Here is a 19517-nt window from a genome sequence, read left to right on the forward strand (position 1 = left end):
GTCGAGCCATCTTCTTATACAACTTTAGAAACAGCTTCTAGCTACAAGGTGAGGGAGCCTAAGGACCTGTAAAGGTGGTCGGACTTCCACTGGTACAAGACAGTATGGTCAGTATTTGGGACCCTGAGATCATCCGGAGGGAGAGGACCTTCTCTCAGTCCCACCTTCTTCACAGCAGTTGATCAAAAGAAGGCCGCCTTGGTTAAACTAGAGTTAAACTAGAGGACCTAGAGTTAAACTAGAGGACCTAGAGATTCCTAGGAAGAAATTTTTAATCAAATCTGTAAATAATCCAATCCACAACTCAAAACCGCAAAATTGGAGGGATTACTGTAGTTTAAATTATGTTTTAAGTTTACTCTGTGTTTGTTTTTAACTATGTTTCTCTTTCAAATTGTAAGTTACCTAGGATCCTGATTTTGTGAGGAAAGCAAGATACAAATAAGCATGATGATGGTGCTGATCAGAGATTTGACAAACAGCATGTCAAGGGCCTCAACTTTTCTTTTTTTCTGATGCTTTGGGGGACAACATACAATTCCACACATTTTATAATGCTTAGGGTCTCCGTTCCAGGAAGGACCTTTACCAGTCCTGTTTTGTGGCCCTGCTTTTGTGCATCATTCCCTGCATAGCTGGCTCCTGTGCTGAAGATTATGACCTGCATTGTTTTTAGTTTGGCCACGTTCCAAGCTGCCTTGAGCCAAAGTTAAAGCCAGCCAAAGACTCTGTGTTCCTGAAACTGACCTGCTTTCAGGCTGGTAGAGGGACTGGTGGGGATGCTTACTCCAGAGGTACACAGAAAAAGGTTGGGAGCATTTTAGGCCTTAACTAGGAAGATTCTCAAGCCAATGAATCATCTCCTTCCGGAAATTGTGTTTTTTGAAACCAATGACAACAAACAGAAATACTTCTTCAGAGGTACTGTGAAATATAGAATTATGTTATAAACTATCAGTTTGACATAGTTGCTCTGGAATATCCCTATTACAAACCAATTTATGGACTCGTCTTCCAGTGGCAGAGGCATACTTTAGTTTCTAGTTCATGGGGCAGTAGAAGAGAAGAACCTACAAGCAGTAGAAATATTCTACTTAGAGGATAATGAAAAGATCCAATTTCAAAGCATAAAATAATAACGAATTACGATGTAACATTAATAGGTGAGGATTTAATGGGGAAATGTCCTAGAAGTTCTAATTGCTTGAGGAGTATTTGGTCCTTCTTTAAGAGATCATCTCGATGCTAACAACAGCAAATATGCACTATATAAAGGCCTGCTTTTAATTTAGGATGCATGGTCTGAACTGCAGTCAGCCCTCCACATTTGTGGTTTTAATTTTTACTGATGCGATTATTTCTGGATTTGATTAGTATATTCTCTCTAGGAAACTCCTTCAGTAGTTGATTATAGGGTTACCCTAAGGACCCAAAGTTTCCTAGACAGGTGTTGTCTCACATTTAACAAAAATAGCATTCTTTCTTCTTGGCAGTTTTTCCACTTTTGTGGGGATGTTGCATACTGGGCATATTTCCTAACCCCACCGTGTCACCAGCTTTGTAGATGTTTGGTAGTTGGACTTCTGCAGTGGGGGGCGTTCTGAACTCACATGATTCTGGACTGTGGTCTTTGTCTTTGCTCTCCCCCTCATCCTGTAAGACTTGTACACATGAAGAAGACTCTGGGATAAAAGGAAAGGAGTCTTAGTTCTTTGAGCAGGGATGGTCAGAGTGAAGCCTTCCAGACCTTGCTGAATGGTGACACCAAGCATTCTTCACTGTTGGAAGTGCTGGCTAGAGCTAATGGGATTTGCAGTCAGACAACATTTACAGGGCTAGCAGTAGAGGAAGCCAAGCACCTTCGCTCATCTGAAATATACAAAACCTGATATTTGAACCACAATTCCTAGACACCTCCAGTCTGCAACATTTAATCAGATACTACTTTATGACAGTCTAATCTATATATATAAAAGAGTGATGGCATCAGGGCAACCCACAAAACAACAAAAGTACAGGCCGCCCAACCTCGAAATTTGACAACACAACCCATCATCCACGGCTCCAGTAAGATACAACAAAAAGAAAAGAAAAATAAAGTCCTAATTATAGGGAGAGCAATAATTGTTTTTATCCAATTGCTGCCAGTTTAGAGGGCTAATCTCTGCCCACTTCGTCTCCTAGCAACCAGCTCAGCCAAGCACAGCCAGGGTTCAGTTAGGGGACAGGCAGATTTAGGCCTCACTTAGGCTTCTTCCACAGATTATCTAATTTGCACTGGATTATATGGCAGTGTAGACTCAAGGCCCTTCCACACAACTATATAACCCATTTATAATCTTATATTATCTGCTTTGCACTGGATTATCTTGAGTCCACACTACCATATAATCCACTTCAGTGTGCATTTTATACAGCTGTGAAGAAGGAGCCTCATATAATCCAGTTCTAAGCAGATAATATAAGATTATCAATATGCAGTAGAGTCTCACTTATCCAACTTAAACAGGCCGGCAGGATAAGTGAATATGTTGGATAATAAGAAGGGATTTAGGAAAAGCCAATTAAACATCAAATTAGGTAATCGTTATACAAATAAAGCATCAAAACATCATATTATACAACAAATTTGACAGAAAAAGTAGTTCAATGCTCAGTAATGCTGTGTTGTAATTACAGTAGAGTCTCACTTATCCAACACTCGCTTATCCAATGTTCTGGATTATCCAACGCATTTTTGTAGTCAATGTTTTCAATATATCGTGATATTTTGGTACTAAATTCATAAATACAGTAATTACTACATAGCATTACTGCGTATTGAACTACTTTTTCTACCAAATTTGTTGTCTAACATGATGTCGGGGGTGCTTTGAATGCGATTTCCTGCTTCTTGGCAGGGGGTTGGACTGGATGGCCCATGAGGTCTCTTCCAACTCTACTATTCTATGATTCTATGTTTTGGTGCTTCATTTGTAAAATCATAACCTAATTTGATGTTTAATAGGCTTTTCCTTAATGACTCCTTATTATCCAACATATTCGCTTATCCAACATTCTGCCGGCCCATTTATGTTGGGTAAGTGAGACTCTACTGTACTGTATTTACAAATTTACCACTAAAATATCACAATGAATTTAAAACACTGACTACAAAAACATTGCTTATGAAAAGGCAGACTGCGTTGGATAATCCAGAACATTGTATAAGCGAATGTTGGATAAGTGAGATTCTACTTTAATATGAAATAATTACTGGGATAGAATAATACAGAACAATATAATCTCTAAATCCAGGACAGTAAATAAAGACCAACAATCTGAAATCAGGAAAATTGGGAATTCCACAAAGGAAACAATCAGGGCCAGCTAACACCTCCCAAGAAAGGATTCTTCCAGAAAGGAAGCTGAGAAGGGAGTGAAGCACTGTGTATTACCAAAGTCATTATTATTACTATCATTATTATTATTATTATTGTGTTGCGGTCAACCGTGAAAATGAATACAATCTGGCTCCAAGTATTCAAAAACACTAAAATCAGAATATATAAAAATTAATGTGGTATAATAAAACAGAACAATACAGTCTCTAAAATCAGAACACTAAATGAAGAACAACACTCTGAAAACATGGGAATTCCACACAGGAAACCATCAGGGCCAGCTAACACCTCCCAACAAAATATTCCCATCATCAAAGTCTGGCAAATCCTCTGTTTTCTGAGGGCCACAGACAGTAGAAGCACATAAAATATCGCAAACAACACCACTCTGAAAACAAGGGAATTCCAGACAGGAAACAATCAGGGCCAGCTAACACCTCCCAACAAAAAATTTACTCGGGGAGGAAACAACCAGGCTTTAAAGCTGCAAGGCCATTACATCCTAATCATTTTTCCTAATTGCAGCATTCATACTTGCCTCCAACAGACAAAAAAAAAACATTCAGAAATATTGTATATTCACAACCTTTAGGAAATAATATCCCCTGATGGCGCAGCGTGTTAAAGCGCTGAGCTGCTGAACTTCTGGACCGAAAGTTTGAATTGGGGGAGCGGAGAGAGCCCCCACTGTTAGCCCCAGCTTCTGCCAACCCAGAAGTTCGAAAACATGCAAATGTGAGTGCATCAATAGGTACTGCTCCAGCGGGAAGGTAACGCCGCTCCATGCAGTCATCCCACATGACCTTGGAGGAGTCTACGGACAACGCCGGCTCTTCAGCTTAGAAATGGAGATGAGCACCAACCCCCTGAGTCAGACATGACTGGACTTAATGTCTGGGGAAAACCTTTACCCTTTACCTTAACTACCACCAATTCCTCAATACTTTATTTCCCATACCACCAGACTTCGCCACAGCAACGCGTGGCCGGGCACAGCTAGTGATTATATATTTTATACATAATTTAAAGAGCAACACCTGTTTGTTATGTTTTTTCATTTGTTACCCCTAAAGTGTCCACATCTGCATTTTTGTTTGTCGTTTTGATGATTTGTGATAATCTCTTTCATTTTTGCATGCCAGAGTTGAGTCTGACAGCCTTGCTAGTTAGACACCAATATACACTGGTTGACAGAACTCTTTTTGGACCACTTACCTGTACTTCCATTTCTTTTGTTTCTTAGTTTCAGTTCTTCTGCTGTATTCTGCTGAGGGCTAAGCTGGAGACAGGGAAAGAAAGCAGTAAAACTGGGGGAAACTGATGCAAAGAGATGTGACCTGATTCTGTTCTGTCTCTTCCCTCCTTCCAGGTGCATCAGGGAGCTGTCCCTCTCTCCTACACGGTGACCACTGTAACAACACAAGGCTTCCCCATTCACACAGGCCAGCACATTCCTGGTTGCAGTGCACAGCAGCTCCCAGCATGCTCAGTGATGTTCAGCGGACAGCATTACCCTCTCTGCTGCCTCCCACCCCCCGTGAGTTCAGGGCACAGACAGTGGTTGGGGGAGTGTCGCTACTCTGTATTCTTTTAACTGGTGACAAGTTTTGGCTGCGTCTGTTTTGCTGCTAGTGAGATTCTTCCGTTTTCATCTACTGCCTTTCAGATCCTGATCCTAAAGATGTGGCTTATGGCCCTTTCTCATTAGACTCTCTCTTTCTCTTTCTCTTACAGCTGATCCAGGCCTGTGCCATGCAGCAGCTCCCTGTCTCCTACCAAACATTCCCACCACTCATTTCCAGCGACCATTACATCCTGCATCCTCCGCCGCCTGTGCCACCACATCAGCCTCCACACATGGCTCCTCTCAGCCAGTTTGTCCCACTCCAGCCCCAGCATCCTCGCATGGTAAGTTTCTTTGGATAACCTACGAGGAAATTAGCAGGAAAAAGCTTGTTTCATGACATTAACAGGTCTGTGGTTGTGAAGGATTTCTAAGTTGTCATTGTCATTACCATGAAGCATATGTAGCATGCAGGTGAGTAGCTCTTTAAAGTTGTGGTTGTCAATGCACCTGCCCTCATATTGTCAACTCAGACTGACGGTGACTTCCCAGAGTTTCAGATAGCATCTTTACACATATAATAGAGTATATAGATAAGGATCTGTTCTTGAGAAGAGAATGGAATACTTTGAGCAAATGCTGATTGGTGAAATGTTTGAAGAGATTTGCATAAATCTTGTGAATGATAGATAGTGAAAGGCAATTCGATAGTTGGAATTAGTCAGGGTTACAGCTGGTCTGTGTGAGAGGCTGTGGAAGAATTAACAGTCAGGTTTGGGGAAAATCATTGATTTTTAAGGGTCCAAGTTTGGTGTTAGAATATGATGAATAATTATTCTGCCTTGTTATGTTTCTGTTGCTGAACACTATTGGCCTCTCAGAAAATTATCTGCATAAAAGGCATGAGTCAGACAAGGTGTCTATAGTAGTAGCCGTGAATTTAGAGGACAGTTTCTATTGGTAATAGAAGTTGCTTAAATTCTCATAGAAATCTTGAAGGCAGTTAGACAGTCCTCACCCTCAGTTAGTGCACCAGAAGGGGGACAGGAGGAAGTCCTTACACTGTGGCAGAGATGTGGATCATGGAAAGGCCTCACTCTTAGCAATTGCAGTAAGCACCATGAAGTCTTCACATTTGGTGGTTAAGGAGTTGAAACCCCAAATCTGGCCACATAGTGGGATAAGGGTTGGAAAATCTTACAGTCTCCCTTTGAAATCTTAAACTGAATCAGTTTAAGAAAAGTTTCCAGAATGAGACAAGAAAAGTTTGCAAATAGTTCAGCCAAAGATTGTTGATATTCTACATTGGCTACTTAGTTACTAATTAATGTTTCCTGGCTGTCTCCTCCCAGCTCTTCTCAACAGCCAGTGGCCGTTTCGAGTGAAGGAGATCTGCTCAACTGCTGATCCGAGCACAAGAATGATGATGTTTCCAGCCTCATTGCAACTTCGCATCAGTGAGCGAAGTTGCAATGAGGAATATGACAGGGGTCCTGATTCCAGTTGTCACTGCCTCACTTGGGACACAAGGATGAACATCATCCTTCTTGTATCCCAGTCACCAATTGAACTGACATCCTCCCTTGTTCAGTGTGGCCTCTGCCTATTAAGATGAACTGGAAGGGGTATTTATCATCATGGTAATAGTGCCACAATTGTGACTACATAGTCTTAATACAGAGCAGTTACTGATCTGTAATTAGATTAAAACCCATAACCGCAGTACAAAATGCCAACCATTATTTGTATAAGCAGGTACAGGTTCCAGCACTTATTCCAATATTTCCATTTCCCCTGATCTCTTATATGGTGTTTCCTGTTGTCCAGAACTTGCTGTCATTCGAGTTAGCAACAAAACCAAAGTAGGTCTAATGTGATCTTAACCTACCAAGTTCAATATATCTGTTGGATGGTTTGAACTAAAAATTAATATTTCCACTGTGGCAATACGATGCCTCTGTGGTATCTGTCCCACTTCTGCACTATGTCTGGGGAGATGGTTTATTTATTTAAAGCATTTTTGTCCTGCTCGTCAGCTGAAAAGCCTTCCAGAGCAGCCAATAAAAACAAGACCATCCCAGCTTGCACTCCACATGACATAGCACTGAAAGAGAAAAGAATGAGGAAGGGATAGATAGGCCATAGAGACTTTCTACTCAAAGTTGACAAGACATGAGACAAGAATTGGGTAGCCAGAAGTACCTTGCTGATATTGATCCCCCAGGGCAGCAGATAGACCCTTGGCTGTACATCCCTCTTAGTGCACATATTTACTTAAGATTATAATTCTAAATTGTCTTTTTACTTTTAAAAGAAGCATTCAAAACGATGTATAGTTAAAATAATACATTTCCATAGGCTATGTCAGAACTAGAATACCAACATCATCATTCTCTCCCCAACATGCACATGCAATAACGCTATGTAACAGACTTTGAAAAATGTTGTGCTCCTGGTTTGAAAATGTTATTTCTTATTTAACTATGAGGTACTGAATTGTACTATGTTGAATTGGTTGAGACTAGATGAGATATTAATTGAAAAACTATAGCAAAATGTACTGCAGTATGTTCTGCAATGTTTTTACAGTTTAATAAACTTTTCCCATGTTATTATGATAGAACCAATTAGGAAATCACATGTATGACCCAGTAACAAAAATTTTTGTTACTGGGTCATACATGTGATTGGTCTGCTATTGTCTTCATTGTGTGTAGGTGGGGTAACTGAAGTTGAGGCAAGTGAAACCTAAGGAGGCTAAATAGTTTTCCTATGGCCAATCTGGGATAGGCAGAACTATCTTGGGCTGGGTGGGAGGGGTCTTATTTGATAAGTTTGAATCTGGTCTATGGTAAAATGCCAGTTTGTACAGGCTTATGGGACTGCCATGTGTTAGGATGGGTTTTTTTTAGGGGTGGGACAGTTGTTGGTGCCAATGGCTTCTTTTCTCTTCCTGTATAATTTTGATTCTTCATCTTTGTCTCTGTGAAGTACACACCTGTGATAGTTTCTGTGGTTACACAACTGAGTTGGATTCCTCTGGAAAGCTCCTGAAGGTAGAAGGCTACAGTCCTGAGAGCATATAACCAGAAGGAAGGGGCTGTAGCCTCAGTTACTTCTGTCTGCGAGAGCAGCAAGAAGTTGGAAACTATAGCTCCTTCCTCCTTACAACCTTAGCCTTCCGCATTATTAGGACAATTATTCTCAGGCCAGTATGCCAGTCCCGGTGGGAAAGAACTGCACTTCATGTGGAGAAAAGCTCCCTGCAGTGTACAAGTGTTCAAAACGCTTGATATGTTTGGAGGACGGGGGCATAGAGACCGCCTCTTCAGTTTGCTTTTCAGAAGCATTGGACTCTGGGGGGAATTATGCAGCCGTGGGACCAGCACTGTTGACCTCACCCTTCCCATCGGGTATGCCCATGCTGGACTTACCAGGTTCAGCTGCAGCGTTGGGGCAAGCCAAGAGGCACCCCCACTACTGAAGTACAGCACGAGGTCTTTATGCTTTATGCTCCATCCTGCTCTGTCTTCCCTTTGTCACCTCCACAAATGGATGTGGACATGAATTCCCAATTCTCGGGTGATGCGTCTCACAGACAGGATGGTATCATGCCAATGCCATTTGTCAGTCTGGAAGAGCCCTCAGGCTTTGCTTCTCTTATGCTTATATTGGTTTGGGCCCTTGATCTTACAACAGCATCGTCGCCCAGCCTGGTAGACAACCCACTGTTCCCAGTTGAACAGCAGCATGTCCCAGCACCAACAGTTCTCCCTGCATTACCTTGCCTTTTTGCAACTTGCAAGGTTCCCGGAGACACCGCCATCAGTTATTCTTGCCGTCTCCAGGCATATTGATTCTCTCTAAAGCCATCTAAATGAAATTCGGTTCTTGTGGATGTTATGCAACCTAAGTGCTCAAGAAAACCTCATTCTACTCCCCCAGATAGGAGGGGATAGAAATGTGGATGCTTTGGGAAGGTAAGTACACTTCTCTGCAAGCTTGGTCACTTGTTTAGCTCATTACAGTGCCTATATGGGGGCATACCAGATGTTTCTCTGGAACAAACTGGCCTCATATTTCGAATACTTACCAGAACAGCACCAGCAACTTACTAGAGCTTTTCATCATGAAGCTGTAACATTGGCAGGCTTGCAGAAAAACTTCACTTTTCCAGCTGACATTTCCTTTGCCTCCCCTGCAGGCCAGACCTCCTGATGTGCAGTAGTAGCCACACACTTCATTCCAACGTCAAGCACCTCCGTCTCACAGCATGGCGAATACATTCCCATACTTCTTTGACCAATTAAGAGCTACAGGGAGATAGGCCAGGATATAAATAAAGTTTTATTATTATTATTCTTGATCTTGCAGACAGACTCTCAACCAAGCAATCCTATGCATATAAATGGAAGTGTTTCACAACCATCACTCAGGACTCCTATTTAGCACATACACCATTGCTTATAGACTTTTTGATATCCCTCTCCAACGACAGCCTATCTCTGGTATCACCCAAATGCTATTTGGCGGCCATATTATGCAGGAAATCGGCAGGTCTCCCTTCCTGCTTCATGGACTCCCTTGTAAGAACTTTTCTGCAGAGATACAAGAACTTCTGGCCCCCAGTGATGCCAAAAACTCCTTCATGGGAGTGGTTGAAGGCAGAGGTTGGTATGGGTTTGAAAGGTAGCTTAGTTAGTGCTGTCAACGCTGGAAATAGTGTTGACAGCACTAACTAAGCCACCCTTTTAGCCCATGGCAACCTCTGCCTTCAACCACATTTCCTAGAAGTCTGCATTCATTGTGGCCAGCAAGCTATGTGTCCTCCGAGCTGATGAACCATACCTTCGATTCCATGAAGATAAGGTCCTACAAACTGATACTGCATTCCTTCCTAAAGTTGCTTCCCATTTTCACATGTCGGAAGAGATAATACTTCGTGCCTTTTTTCAAAATCCATCCATGGATCTTGAGCACACTTTACACTTTCTAGATGTATGCAGAGCGATGGGTTTCTATGTTGACAGGACAGCAAAGGTCAGAAAATCACCTTGTCTCTTCCTACAATATTGTGAAGACACTGCTGGACCCCCTGTCTCCAGCCAGCGGCTTTAATCATGACTGGTGTCAACAATCTGGCTTGCATACCATCTTTCTGGTCAGGCTTTACTTGGACAAATAAGGCTCGTTCCACTAGCATCAATAACATTCTTAAAGAGCATTCCCTTACATGACATCTGTAGGGCAGCCGTATGGTCTACTCCACTCACTTTTGTCACCCACTACAAAATGGATCTTCGATCCAAAAGGGATGCCACCATTAGCGGGGCAGTTCTATCTTCTACAGTAGCATGATATCCACCATCCAGCATTGGTGGCTCGCTACTCTGTCACAGGTGCCTATTTCACAGAGACTACAATGAAGAAAAAATGGTTGCTTACCTGTAACCATGTTTCTTTGAGTGGTCATCTGTAAAATTCGCACAACTCACCCATCGTCCCACATTTGTCATACAACAGTTCTCAGAGGCTGTTTTCATGGCATATAAGGGAACTGAGGTTACAGCCCCTTCCCTCTAGCTCAGTGGTTCTCATCCTGGGGTCTCCAGATGTTTCTGGCCTTCAACTCCCAGAAATCCTAACAGCTGGTAAACTGTCTGGGATTTCTGGGAGCTGTAGGCAAAAAACATCTGGGGACCCCCAGGTTGAGAACCACTGCACGAGCTATATGCCCTGGAGGATGGGAGTGGGGCTTCAGGAGCTTTCCAGAAGAATCCACCTCAGTGTATAACCACAGAAACTACCACAGGTGCAAATTTCACAGATGAACACTCGAAGAAACATGGTTACAGGTAAGCAACCATTTCTTCTCTCCCCCTTCCCACCCCAGTGGTTTCTCTTGGACTGGGAACAAAGGAAGGAATAACAACATGAAACACAGATGGTGGATTTGAAGCAATTGTTCTTTTAAGCCCCACATTCCTAGCTTCCAACTAGGAGCAATATTTTTCATACACTGTGTTCAATATGAGGAAATAACTTTCAAGAGGCAGTGATTCCAAGCTTTTAATAATCAGAAAGAGTAGCAACCATTATGAGAAGTGGCAGTGGCAGGAATAGTAGAGTTGAGTGGTTTTCATATATCTCATGTATAGCGTAGAAAGAGGAATTTTGTTTGGAATCTTGGGTTGTAAAAGTCCTCTTTAAAAGGGGGTGAGCTACATGGGAAGCTGGTGTATGCTGTGTCAGACTAATGGGCAAAATCTACATTTACTGTCAGCAGAACTCTAGAGCCCTGGTTTCCAATCTTGAGCCCCCAGATGTTGTTGGAACATACTTTTCAGAAATATGTGATCATTGGCCAAAATGAATACAACATCTATGAAAACAAGATTGGAAACCAATGCTCTAGAGCAGGGGTTCTCAAAATGTGTTCCAGGGAGTGCTTGGGGTGATGGTGAGGGGCTCCACAGAACCATGCTGTTCCCTGCCTTCTCTTTCTTCTTCCTGAGAAATGCAGGGAAATTAAACTTTTGAGCTGCTGGAAACAAAAGCAGCAGCAGCAACAACATGCTCCTGGGGCACAGACCCTTAAGTACTGTCCAGACTAATTTGCTTGCCACCCAGACTCTCTCTCTCATTGCCCACTCTTTTTCTCACTACCCAAACATCCCCCTCCCTCCACCCCACACACACTTTCTTTGCTTCCAAAAACTTTTTCCCCTCCCATCGCTCAGGGGGTGTTTTGTGTTGTTCCTGCATGGCAGAAGGGGGTTGGACTGGATACTCTCTGGGGTTTCTGCTATTGTTGTTGTTGCTACATCTTATGGCCATCTGTTGGAGGTGCTTTGATTGTGCTTTTCCTGCATGGCAGAAGGGGGCTGGACTGGATAGCTCCTGGGGTCTTCCACTGAAATACTGCTAAATTTATGTTGGTTAAAATTGTTCTTCATTTTAAATATTTTATTTCTTTCTTTCCCTTTTTTGCACTGTGTGAATTAGTTCACACAAACACTCCATCCATCTGCCACTGGCGTGGCCCATTATATGTAATATAATGTAAATATGTAATATATAAATGTTTTTTGTGGCTCCACAAGAAACTTTTGCTTCAAAAAAGGCTCCGTGGCTAAAAGGTTTGAGAACCGCTACTCTAGCGGTACAGATGAGCCTTCTCAGCCCTATGTGGATGTACTGGGGGCTTAATATGGAAAAGTTTGCATTCAAAGTCTGCTCTCTCTTAAAGCAGTGGTTTTCAGGATATAGGCTACTGTCAAAATAAATGAAGGAAAGACTGCACAAAGCTATATTAAGTCTTGGTACAGCAGATTGGATTTTGCTTGATCTCCTTTCTCCAGACTCAGTAATAGAGTAAGAGTTGCTGAAAATACTTGATACCTCTGAAGAAGTTCAGGGAGAGCTCTCTGCTACTTAGAATAATAGAGTTGGAAGAGACCTCATGGGCCATCCAGTCTAACCCCCTGCCGACAAGCAGGAAATTGCATTCAAACCACCCCCGACAGATGGCCATCCAGCTCCTGCTTTAAAAGCCTCCAAAGAAGGAGCCTCCACCACACGCTGAGGCAGAGTTCCACTGCTGAACAGCTCTCACAGTGAGGAAGTTCTTCCTAATGTTCAGGTGGAATCTCCTTTCCTGTAGTTTAAAGCCAGAGAAGCAGAAAACAAGCTTGCTCCCTCCTACCTATGACTTCCCCTCACATATTTATACATGGTCCTCATCAGGTCTCCTCTCAGCCTTTTCTTCTGCAGGCTGAACATACCCAGCTCTTTAAGCCACTCCTCATAGGGCTTGTTCTCCAGACCCTTGATCGTTTTAGGCACCCTTCTCTGGACACCTTCCAGCTTGTCAACATCTCCTTTCAATTGTGGTGCCCAAAAATGGACACAGTATTCCAGGTGTGGTCTGACCAAGGCGGAATAGAGGGGTAGCATGACTTCCCTGGATCTAAACACTATACTCCTATTTATGCTTTTAAGATGCATAGTGGAAATTGGGGGAAATGGCAGTTATTCAGTTGTTAGTGGAAATCTTTTGCCAAGTATTTTTTCCTCATTGTATAGAATTAAGTGTTGCCTCTTTCAGTGGGATAGCTAAGCTGGCTGATGATATAGTGGGATATGTGGTAAGTGCCAGGAAGGCAGTTGTTTTTGAGGGGAAAGTAGACATGAAAGTCAACTGAGCAGTGGTGAGGAAATTAAAACAAAGTAAGGACAGCATATCAGGAAGAAGGCAAGAACTCTATTAGGTTGAAAAGAACTCTCCTACACAGACCTGAGTTAACGTCTAGCTAGCAAAGGACATTTGACGTTGTTAGGTAACCAAGGTTGCTCAGTGCAGGATCTTCAACTAGAGTATTCCCAGAAAGTAGCTCTCCAGCCTCTTTTTGCAGGAAAACACACCAATTTCTAGGCAATTGCGTCTATTGCCAAACCAACCTCAATTTCAAAAAGGTTGTCTCTAATATTCTTATTTAGTTCATTAATATGACTCAAAACAGCCTTTTGCCTGCAATTAAGAGACTATGTGCTTTACACTGTTCTTCCTATCCTCCTCCACTTTGTCCTGGGGTCACACACTTAACTTTATACTTAATTTGAGATCCTTGCTGCTAGTTTAGTCATTTGAAATGTCTTTATTATAGGCAAGCACTGGTGACTTTTATGTCTGTGTTGAGAATGGATAGGGAGACAAAAGATGGAGCTGTGTGTTGTCAAAGGCTTTCATGGCCGGGATCACAGGGTTGTTGTATGTCTTTTGGGTTGTGTGGCCATGTTCCAGAAATATTCTCTCCTGACGTTTCGCCCACATCTATGGCAGGCATCCTCAGAGGCTGTGAGGCATGGATAAACTAGGCAAGGAAAGGAAAGAATATATATCTGTGGAGAGTCCAGGGTGTGGCAAGAGTCCTTTGTCACTGGGAAGCCAGCATTAATGTTTCAGTTAATCACCCTAATTAGCATTAATTAATTAATTAATGCTGGCTTCCCAGTGAAAAAGGATTCTTGCCACACCCTGGACTCTCCAGATATATATTCTTTCCTTTCCTTGCCTAGTTTATCCATGCCTCACAGCCTCTGAGGATGCCTGCCATAGATGTGGGCGAAACGTCAGGAGAGAATACTTCTGGAACATGGCCACACAGCCCGAAAGACATACAACAACCCCATGGAGCTGTGTGTTATTGTAATAGATTTGTGTCTTCAGCTCTCCCAGTAACAGTAAAGCCAAATAAGAGGATTTCCAACAGCAAGGTGTGAGTTGAGAGATGGCACCTATCATCACTCTTTGATTGCGATCAGTCCTTACCAGCCAGGATCTGCCATAGCCACAGGTTGTTCTGCCTGTAGTGAGAAATCTGGACATTGCAGCAGAATAAAGTTGCTTCCCATTTCATTCATCCTCGAAGCTCTCTGCCATTCTAACCTTGCGATAACATGTGATAATTAGTGTAGCAATGTGATCTTTGTTTTGCCATCAGGAGCCTTTCCCCTCAAACACTACTGTTTAGTGCAGTATGCCTGAAGTGTTTCTTACTTGTGGTCATATACAGGAACTGTTGTTTACACACCTTACCTGTTATCCGATTTCTCCATAGCCATTACAAAGGATAGAAAATGAGGTGGAGCTTCGAGGTGAACAGCATCCCATTGGAGGCTTCTCGTATTCTCCTTCCCACCATACTCCTGCATTGTCTCCTTCTGTGCCACTGCATTACCTTCCACACACCCATGACCCACTGCACCAGGAATTGCCCTTTGGCGTGGTGAGTATCCTGTTAAGAGGAAGATGGTTGCAGGGCCTTGTGTTGCAGGCTGTCTAGGATCCTGAGGCCGGATGAAAGAGTCTTGTCTAGTGAAGCCCACTGTCCAGTTAGAGAAAGGGGTCTGTACTTCAGCAGAGTTGAGTTTTGGGGCCAAAAGGTTAACCATGGTGTAACACCCCTTCCCAAAGAGTACTGATCTTCTTTCAGGAGACTATATAGATGATGGATGCCACCTTACAAGATGATAACTCAGTATCCTGATTGTTACAATGTTTATATTGTTACAATGTTTTAATTTATGGATCTGTGTTTTAACCTATGTTGTTGGGCTTGTCCCCATGTGAGCCGTCCCGAGTCCCTTTGGAGGCAGTATACAAAAATTAAGTTGTTGTTGTTGTTGTTGTTGTTGTTGTTGTTATTCTGATTCATTTTGGACTCTGTTGAATTAAGAAATGCAGGAAGTTCTCATGTGGGGAGGTTTGTGTATGACACAGATTCATGTAGGATTTGTACAGGCCACAAGGAACGTTGTGTTGTTCCACCCCACCTTCTCCTTCTTCATTTTCCCAGTAGCCTGCAGACATCTAGAATTTGTTGATGCAAAAATGTACTTGAAACTATTAGAACACTTTACTGATACCTTAGAAACCTGGATGGCTGAGTGAGATTTGCAAAAATAGACAACGTAGCTCTAGTGCCCCATGCAGCTTTTTCCTACTCCATGTAATGAGCACCACCAGAATCAGTTTTTCCACATAGGATTTGCATAATCAATATTGATACAGATATCAAATTTTCTTGATGCAGAACACTTTGCCCAAACATATTTTCTGTGTTGGTTGATTCATTTTACTTGACATAGAGGGGATGTTAGACAGAGAACATCTTTTGATTTATGGGCCAAATTGGTTCTGGGCAAGCACATCAATGGATGGTATGTTGACAGTAGATTCAGGGGCAATATTAATTTGAACTCATGATGCTTCCAACAGCCATATCCACACATGATGCCCCGACGACTGAACACCCAGCGATACAGGTTGCAGCAGCCACTGCCGCCCCCACCGCCCCCACCGCCTCCGTATTACCCGAGCTTCCTACCATACTTCCTGTGAGTATCTGTTAGCCAGGCAGACTGGAGAAATGGGCTGTATGGAGAAGGACCCACTTTGAGGTAGCCTCTTTGCAGGAAAAGGATGGGCTCTTTTCTCCAACAGTGTACTCAGTAAATACATAGCATTTAATTCTGTTTTACAGTATGTATGTACATTTTTGACATCTGCTGCTCTTAACCACTAGCCAACCTTTTTCTCCCTCAAAATTCAGTTCAATGCTTCCTGTATCACCAACAGCTGTGGGGCCCACAATAAGTTTGGACTTGGATGTGGATGATGTAGAGATGGAAAACTATGAGGTGGGTTGGCATCTCTCTTGTTATGGGGAATCAAAACATGGAAATGGTCTAGAGAAGGGTTGAGCAGAAGATGGTTCATCTATATCTACTAGTGGAAGCCACTCTAGTGTAGGGGCTTCTGCCTCCAGATTTTAATCATAGTGACAACAGAATTCATTTTCTTTAAATCTGAAAAAGGGAGTGCTTGGGGCAACCAGGAGCAGATTTTTGTGTGGTAAGATTGTGAGCTTCAATCTGTTTCAGAACTTGTAAAATAAATCCATGGACTCAGAATTCTTTAATCGTCTCTAAAGTTCTTTTTCAACAGGCTCCAGTTGGTGAATCTCTGGGGCTTTGCTAAAAACAAAACAAAACAACAGGAAATTCTTCCAGCATAGAGCAGGCCTGTACAACCTGTGGCCCTCCAGGTATTTTGGACTTCCACTCCCAGAATTCCAGACCATTGGCCACTGACTACAGCTTCTGAGATTTGGAGGATCACAGGTTATGCAGGCCTATTGGGTCATCTGGTCCTCCAGATATTTTGGAATTCAATTTGCAGAAACATCAGCCACCAATGTCTGTTGTGTAAGAGAGTGTAAGAGTTGCAATTCAGAATATCTAGAGCAGGGGCTCTTAACCAAGGGTCCATGGAGTCCTTGGGGGTTTGAAAAGATTTCAGTGGGCTGTGAGCTTGAACTGAAAAAATATACAAAGTGTAGTGTGGGCTTAAATATGATTTTTATTTTGATATAGCATGTTCTGGGTGCAGTAGGTAACTGCCCACAATAAGGTTGGTATGGATAGTAGATATAATTTTTATGACGCCATGTGAAAATTTGAATATCTGAATGTTTGCCAAAAGTGACAATGCTGCACCATGTTAGGTTATCAGGTATTGAAATTGTGGGAAAGTTGTAAAATGTAATTTTGAAAGATTCTAAAATTTAATATGAGCGGGGTGAGTTACCGCTGTTAGCCCCAGCTTCTGCCAACCTAGCAGTTCCAAAACATGCAAATGTGAGTAGATCAATAGATACTGTACCGGCAGGAAAGTAATGGTGATCCATGTAGTCATGCCATCCACATTACCTTGGAGGTGTCTGTGAACAATGCTGGCTCTTCGGCTTAGAAATGGAGATGAGCACCAACCCCCAGAGTCGGATACGACTAGACTTAATGTCAGGGGAAAACCTTTACCTTTAAAATGTAATGTAAACATGTCGATGTTGAGTGAGTGTCTTAAAACTATCTGCTGCTACATTCTAAGGAGCTGTCTGTGATTTTGGTGTGTGACTGGCAAGGAGTCCGTATAGCAAAAAAGGTTAAGAACCCCTGATCTGGAGGGTGTCCCGCTATGGCATAGAGATTGTAATCTTGGGCATTAGTTCATAGTAAAAGAACTGGATTTTTCCAGATAAATGCTGTTGTATGATATATCTGTCCCGTTCTTTTCAAAAACTTCCACCAGGCATTACTGAATCTGGCTGAGAGGTTAGGCGAGGCTAAGCCACGGGGACTCACCAAAGCAGATATAGAGCACCTTCCATCCTATCGCTTCAACCCAGAGAGCCATCAGTCGGAGCAAACTTTGTAAGTACTGTAGGAGGTTGGGGAGTCCATAATGGGTTCTTTGCAACTAAGAAAGCATAAGTGGTAACAAAAGGCAGAGTTTTTAGGATGAATTAATGGGTCAGCATCGGTTGAGTTTGGATTTGTTGGTTGGGAATCAGTAGTAAAGGCTGGATGCTGTAAGTAGCATTGGATGTCCTAGGTCAGAATACCTGTGTGTATGGCTGCTTCATGTCAATGATGATGGAATGTTTGCCTTCTGTGCAAGTGAACTGAAGTAGGAAGGGAAAGGCTACCATTAGTTATCAATTTCCTAGCATCTAGAAATATATTGTTTTTTGGGTGTACATACAAAGCTAACAGTTAACCTTATCGAAATGTTATTTAAAAACAAACAGCCTACATAGTTAAAATAATTAAATACAAAACAGAATATCTACTTTTGTTTAAACTGCACTAAATCTCCCTAAGAACTGTAAGTGTAGTGGAAGTGTGGCTTAGTCTTTTGCTAATTATTGTTTAAGGTTTTATTTTTGCGGGACATTTTCTTTTTATGGAAATAGATATTCAGATATTCAAAATGAACCAACCTGAGGACCAACTGTTTATTTTTGTCCCCAGGGTTGCACAGTGTGTTAATTGCCTGGCTGTTGTGATTTTCCTACCAGGCTGCACAAAGTGCCAATTTGCCAGTTATTGTGGCAGTCAGAAAGGCACTCTCTCCTTTCAGGCTGAAGAGAGTTATAAGTTTTAAAAAAAATCGACTCTTTTTTTAAAGCTCCAAATCCATTTTTCACTGGATAAAAAATGGGAGGTTATACTTTTTTAAAAAAATCAAAAAACAAAATCCAGGTCAAAAAATGGGAGGAATGCCGTAGTATGGTGCACAAGTGGTATCTGTGAGGTTTGGTTCCAGGACTTCAAGGAGAACAAAATTAGTGGATACTCAAGTCTCATTATATACAATGGAATGGTAAATGGCTTTTTGGAGTTGAGGGGGAACTGAAAAAGGTTGAAAAAGGTTGATGGTGAATCCTCACATGCAGTCTGTGGATATGCAGGACCAACTGTATCAGAAAAAGAAAGGCGGTGGGTTAAAAATAAGCTTTTCCCCACCCAAAAAGCCTTAATTCTGGCTGCAAGATTGAGGTATGTGTGGCTCAACTCTTAGGAGTAAAATTGTTTTTTAAGGATTAGGTTCATATGGTATGGGAGCAGATTTGTACTGGAAATTAGTTGGGGAAAAAACTAACCAATTGAGCCAGCATTTCATCATTGAAACCATTTTTTGTAGAGATATTGTATAGTCTCCCAGGGAAATATGTAGCAGTTACCTAGAGATTACTTCTGGATCAGGGAGCTAATATGAATTGGAGGTTACAATTGCCATCCTGTCCTCATGAGCCAGTTGATGTTTGCGAGTATGACCATTCCCCTGATCTCATTGATTTTGCACTAAGTTCTGTTTAGTGTGAAGCCATCCCCACCCTCAAATGCCAGTTTTAAGAGTACTGTTGTAGCTGGTTCTTGTGTATAGGCCTCCCATTGTTGAGTACATAAGTTGAATGAAGCCCTGTGGCACTGCGCCCTCAGTAACCCAACACTAGCTTCAGGAGTGTGCTGAGCTGTGATGCCCTACTTTCCTCTATGGAAACATTTTATGCTGTATGTTGATTTTAATGACTGTTTTATTGATGCTGATGTTTTTATTGTTGGGATATTTGTTTTATTGTTTTGTTGTTGTTATTGTATTGTTGTATCGGGCAAGGCCCCATGTAAGCCGCCCCGAGTCCCTTCGGGGAGATGGAGCAGGGTAT

The 19517-nt window shown here is 42.2% G+C and overlaps 1 protein-coding gene across 4 annotated transcripts in view; it reads left to right on the forward strand.

Moving 5' to 3' along the window:
* rnf44 (ring finger protein 44) overlaps nucleotides 1–19517 on the forward strand; it is an 82671-nt gene that overhangs the window by 56683 nt on the left and 6471 nt on the right. For all 4 annotated transcript variants that reach the window (XM_062970204.1, XM_062970205.1, XM_003227923.4 and 1 more), the window contains 6 exons: nucleotides 4753–4920; nucleotides 5118–5291; nucleotides 14568–14735; nucleotides 15728–15846; nucleotides 16062–16149; nucleotides 17600–17721. In XM_062970204.1, the coding sequence (XP_062826274.1) occupies nucleotides 4753–4920; nucleotides 5118–5291; nucleotides 14568–14735; nucleotides 15728–15846; nucleotides 16062–16149; nucleotides 17600–17721 (839 nt within the window). The remainder of the gene's footprint in view (nucleotides 1–4752; nucleotides 4921–5117; nucleotides 5292–14567; nucleotides 14736–15727; nucleotides 15847–16061; nucleotides 16150–17599; nucleotides 17722–19517) is intronic.

This window comes from Anolis carolinensis, chromosome 2, assembly GCF_035594765.1.
Source record: "Anolis carolinensis isolate JA03-04 chromosome 2, rAnoCar3.1.pri, whole genome shotgun sequence".
NCBI classification, from domain to species: domain Eukaryota; kingdom Metazoa; phylum Chordata; class Lepidosauria; order Squamata; family Dactyloidae; genus Anolis; species Anolis carolinensis.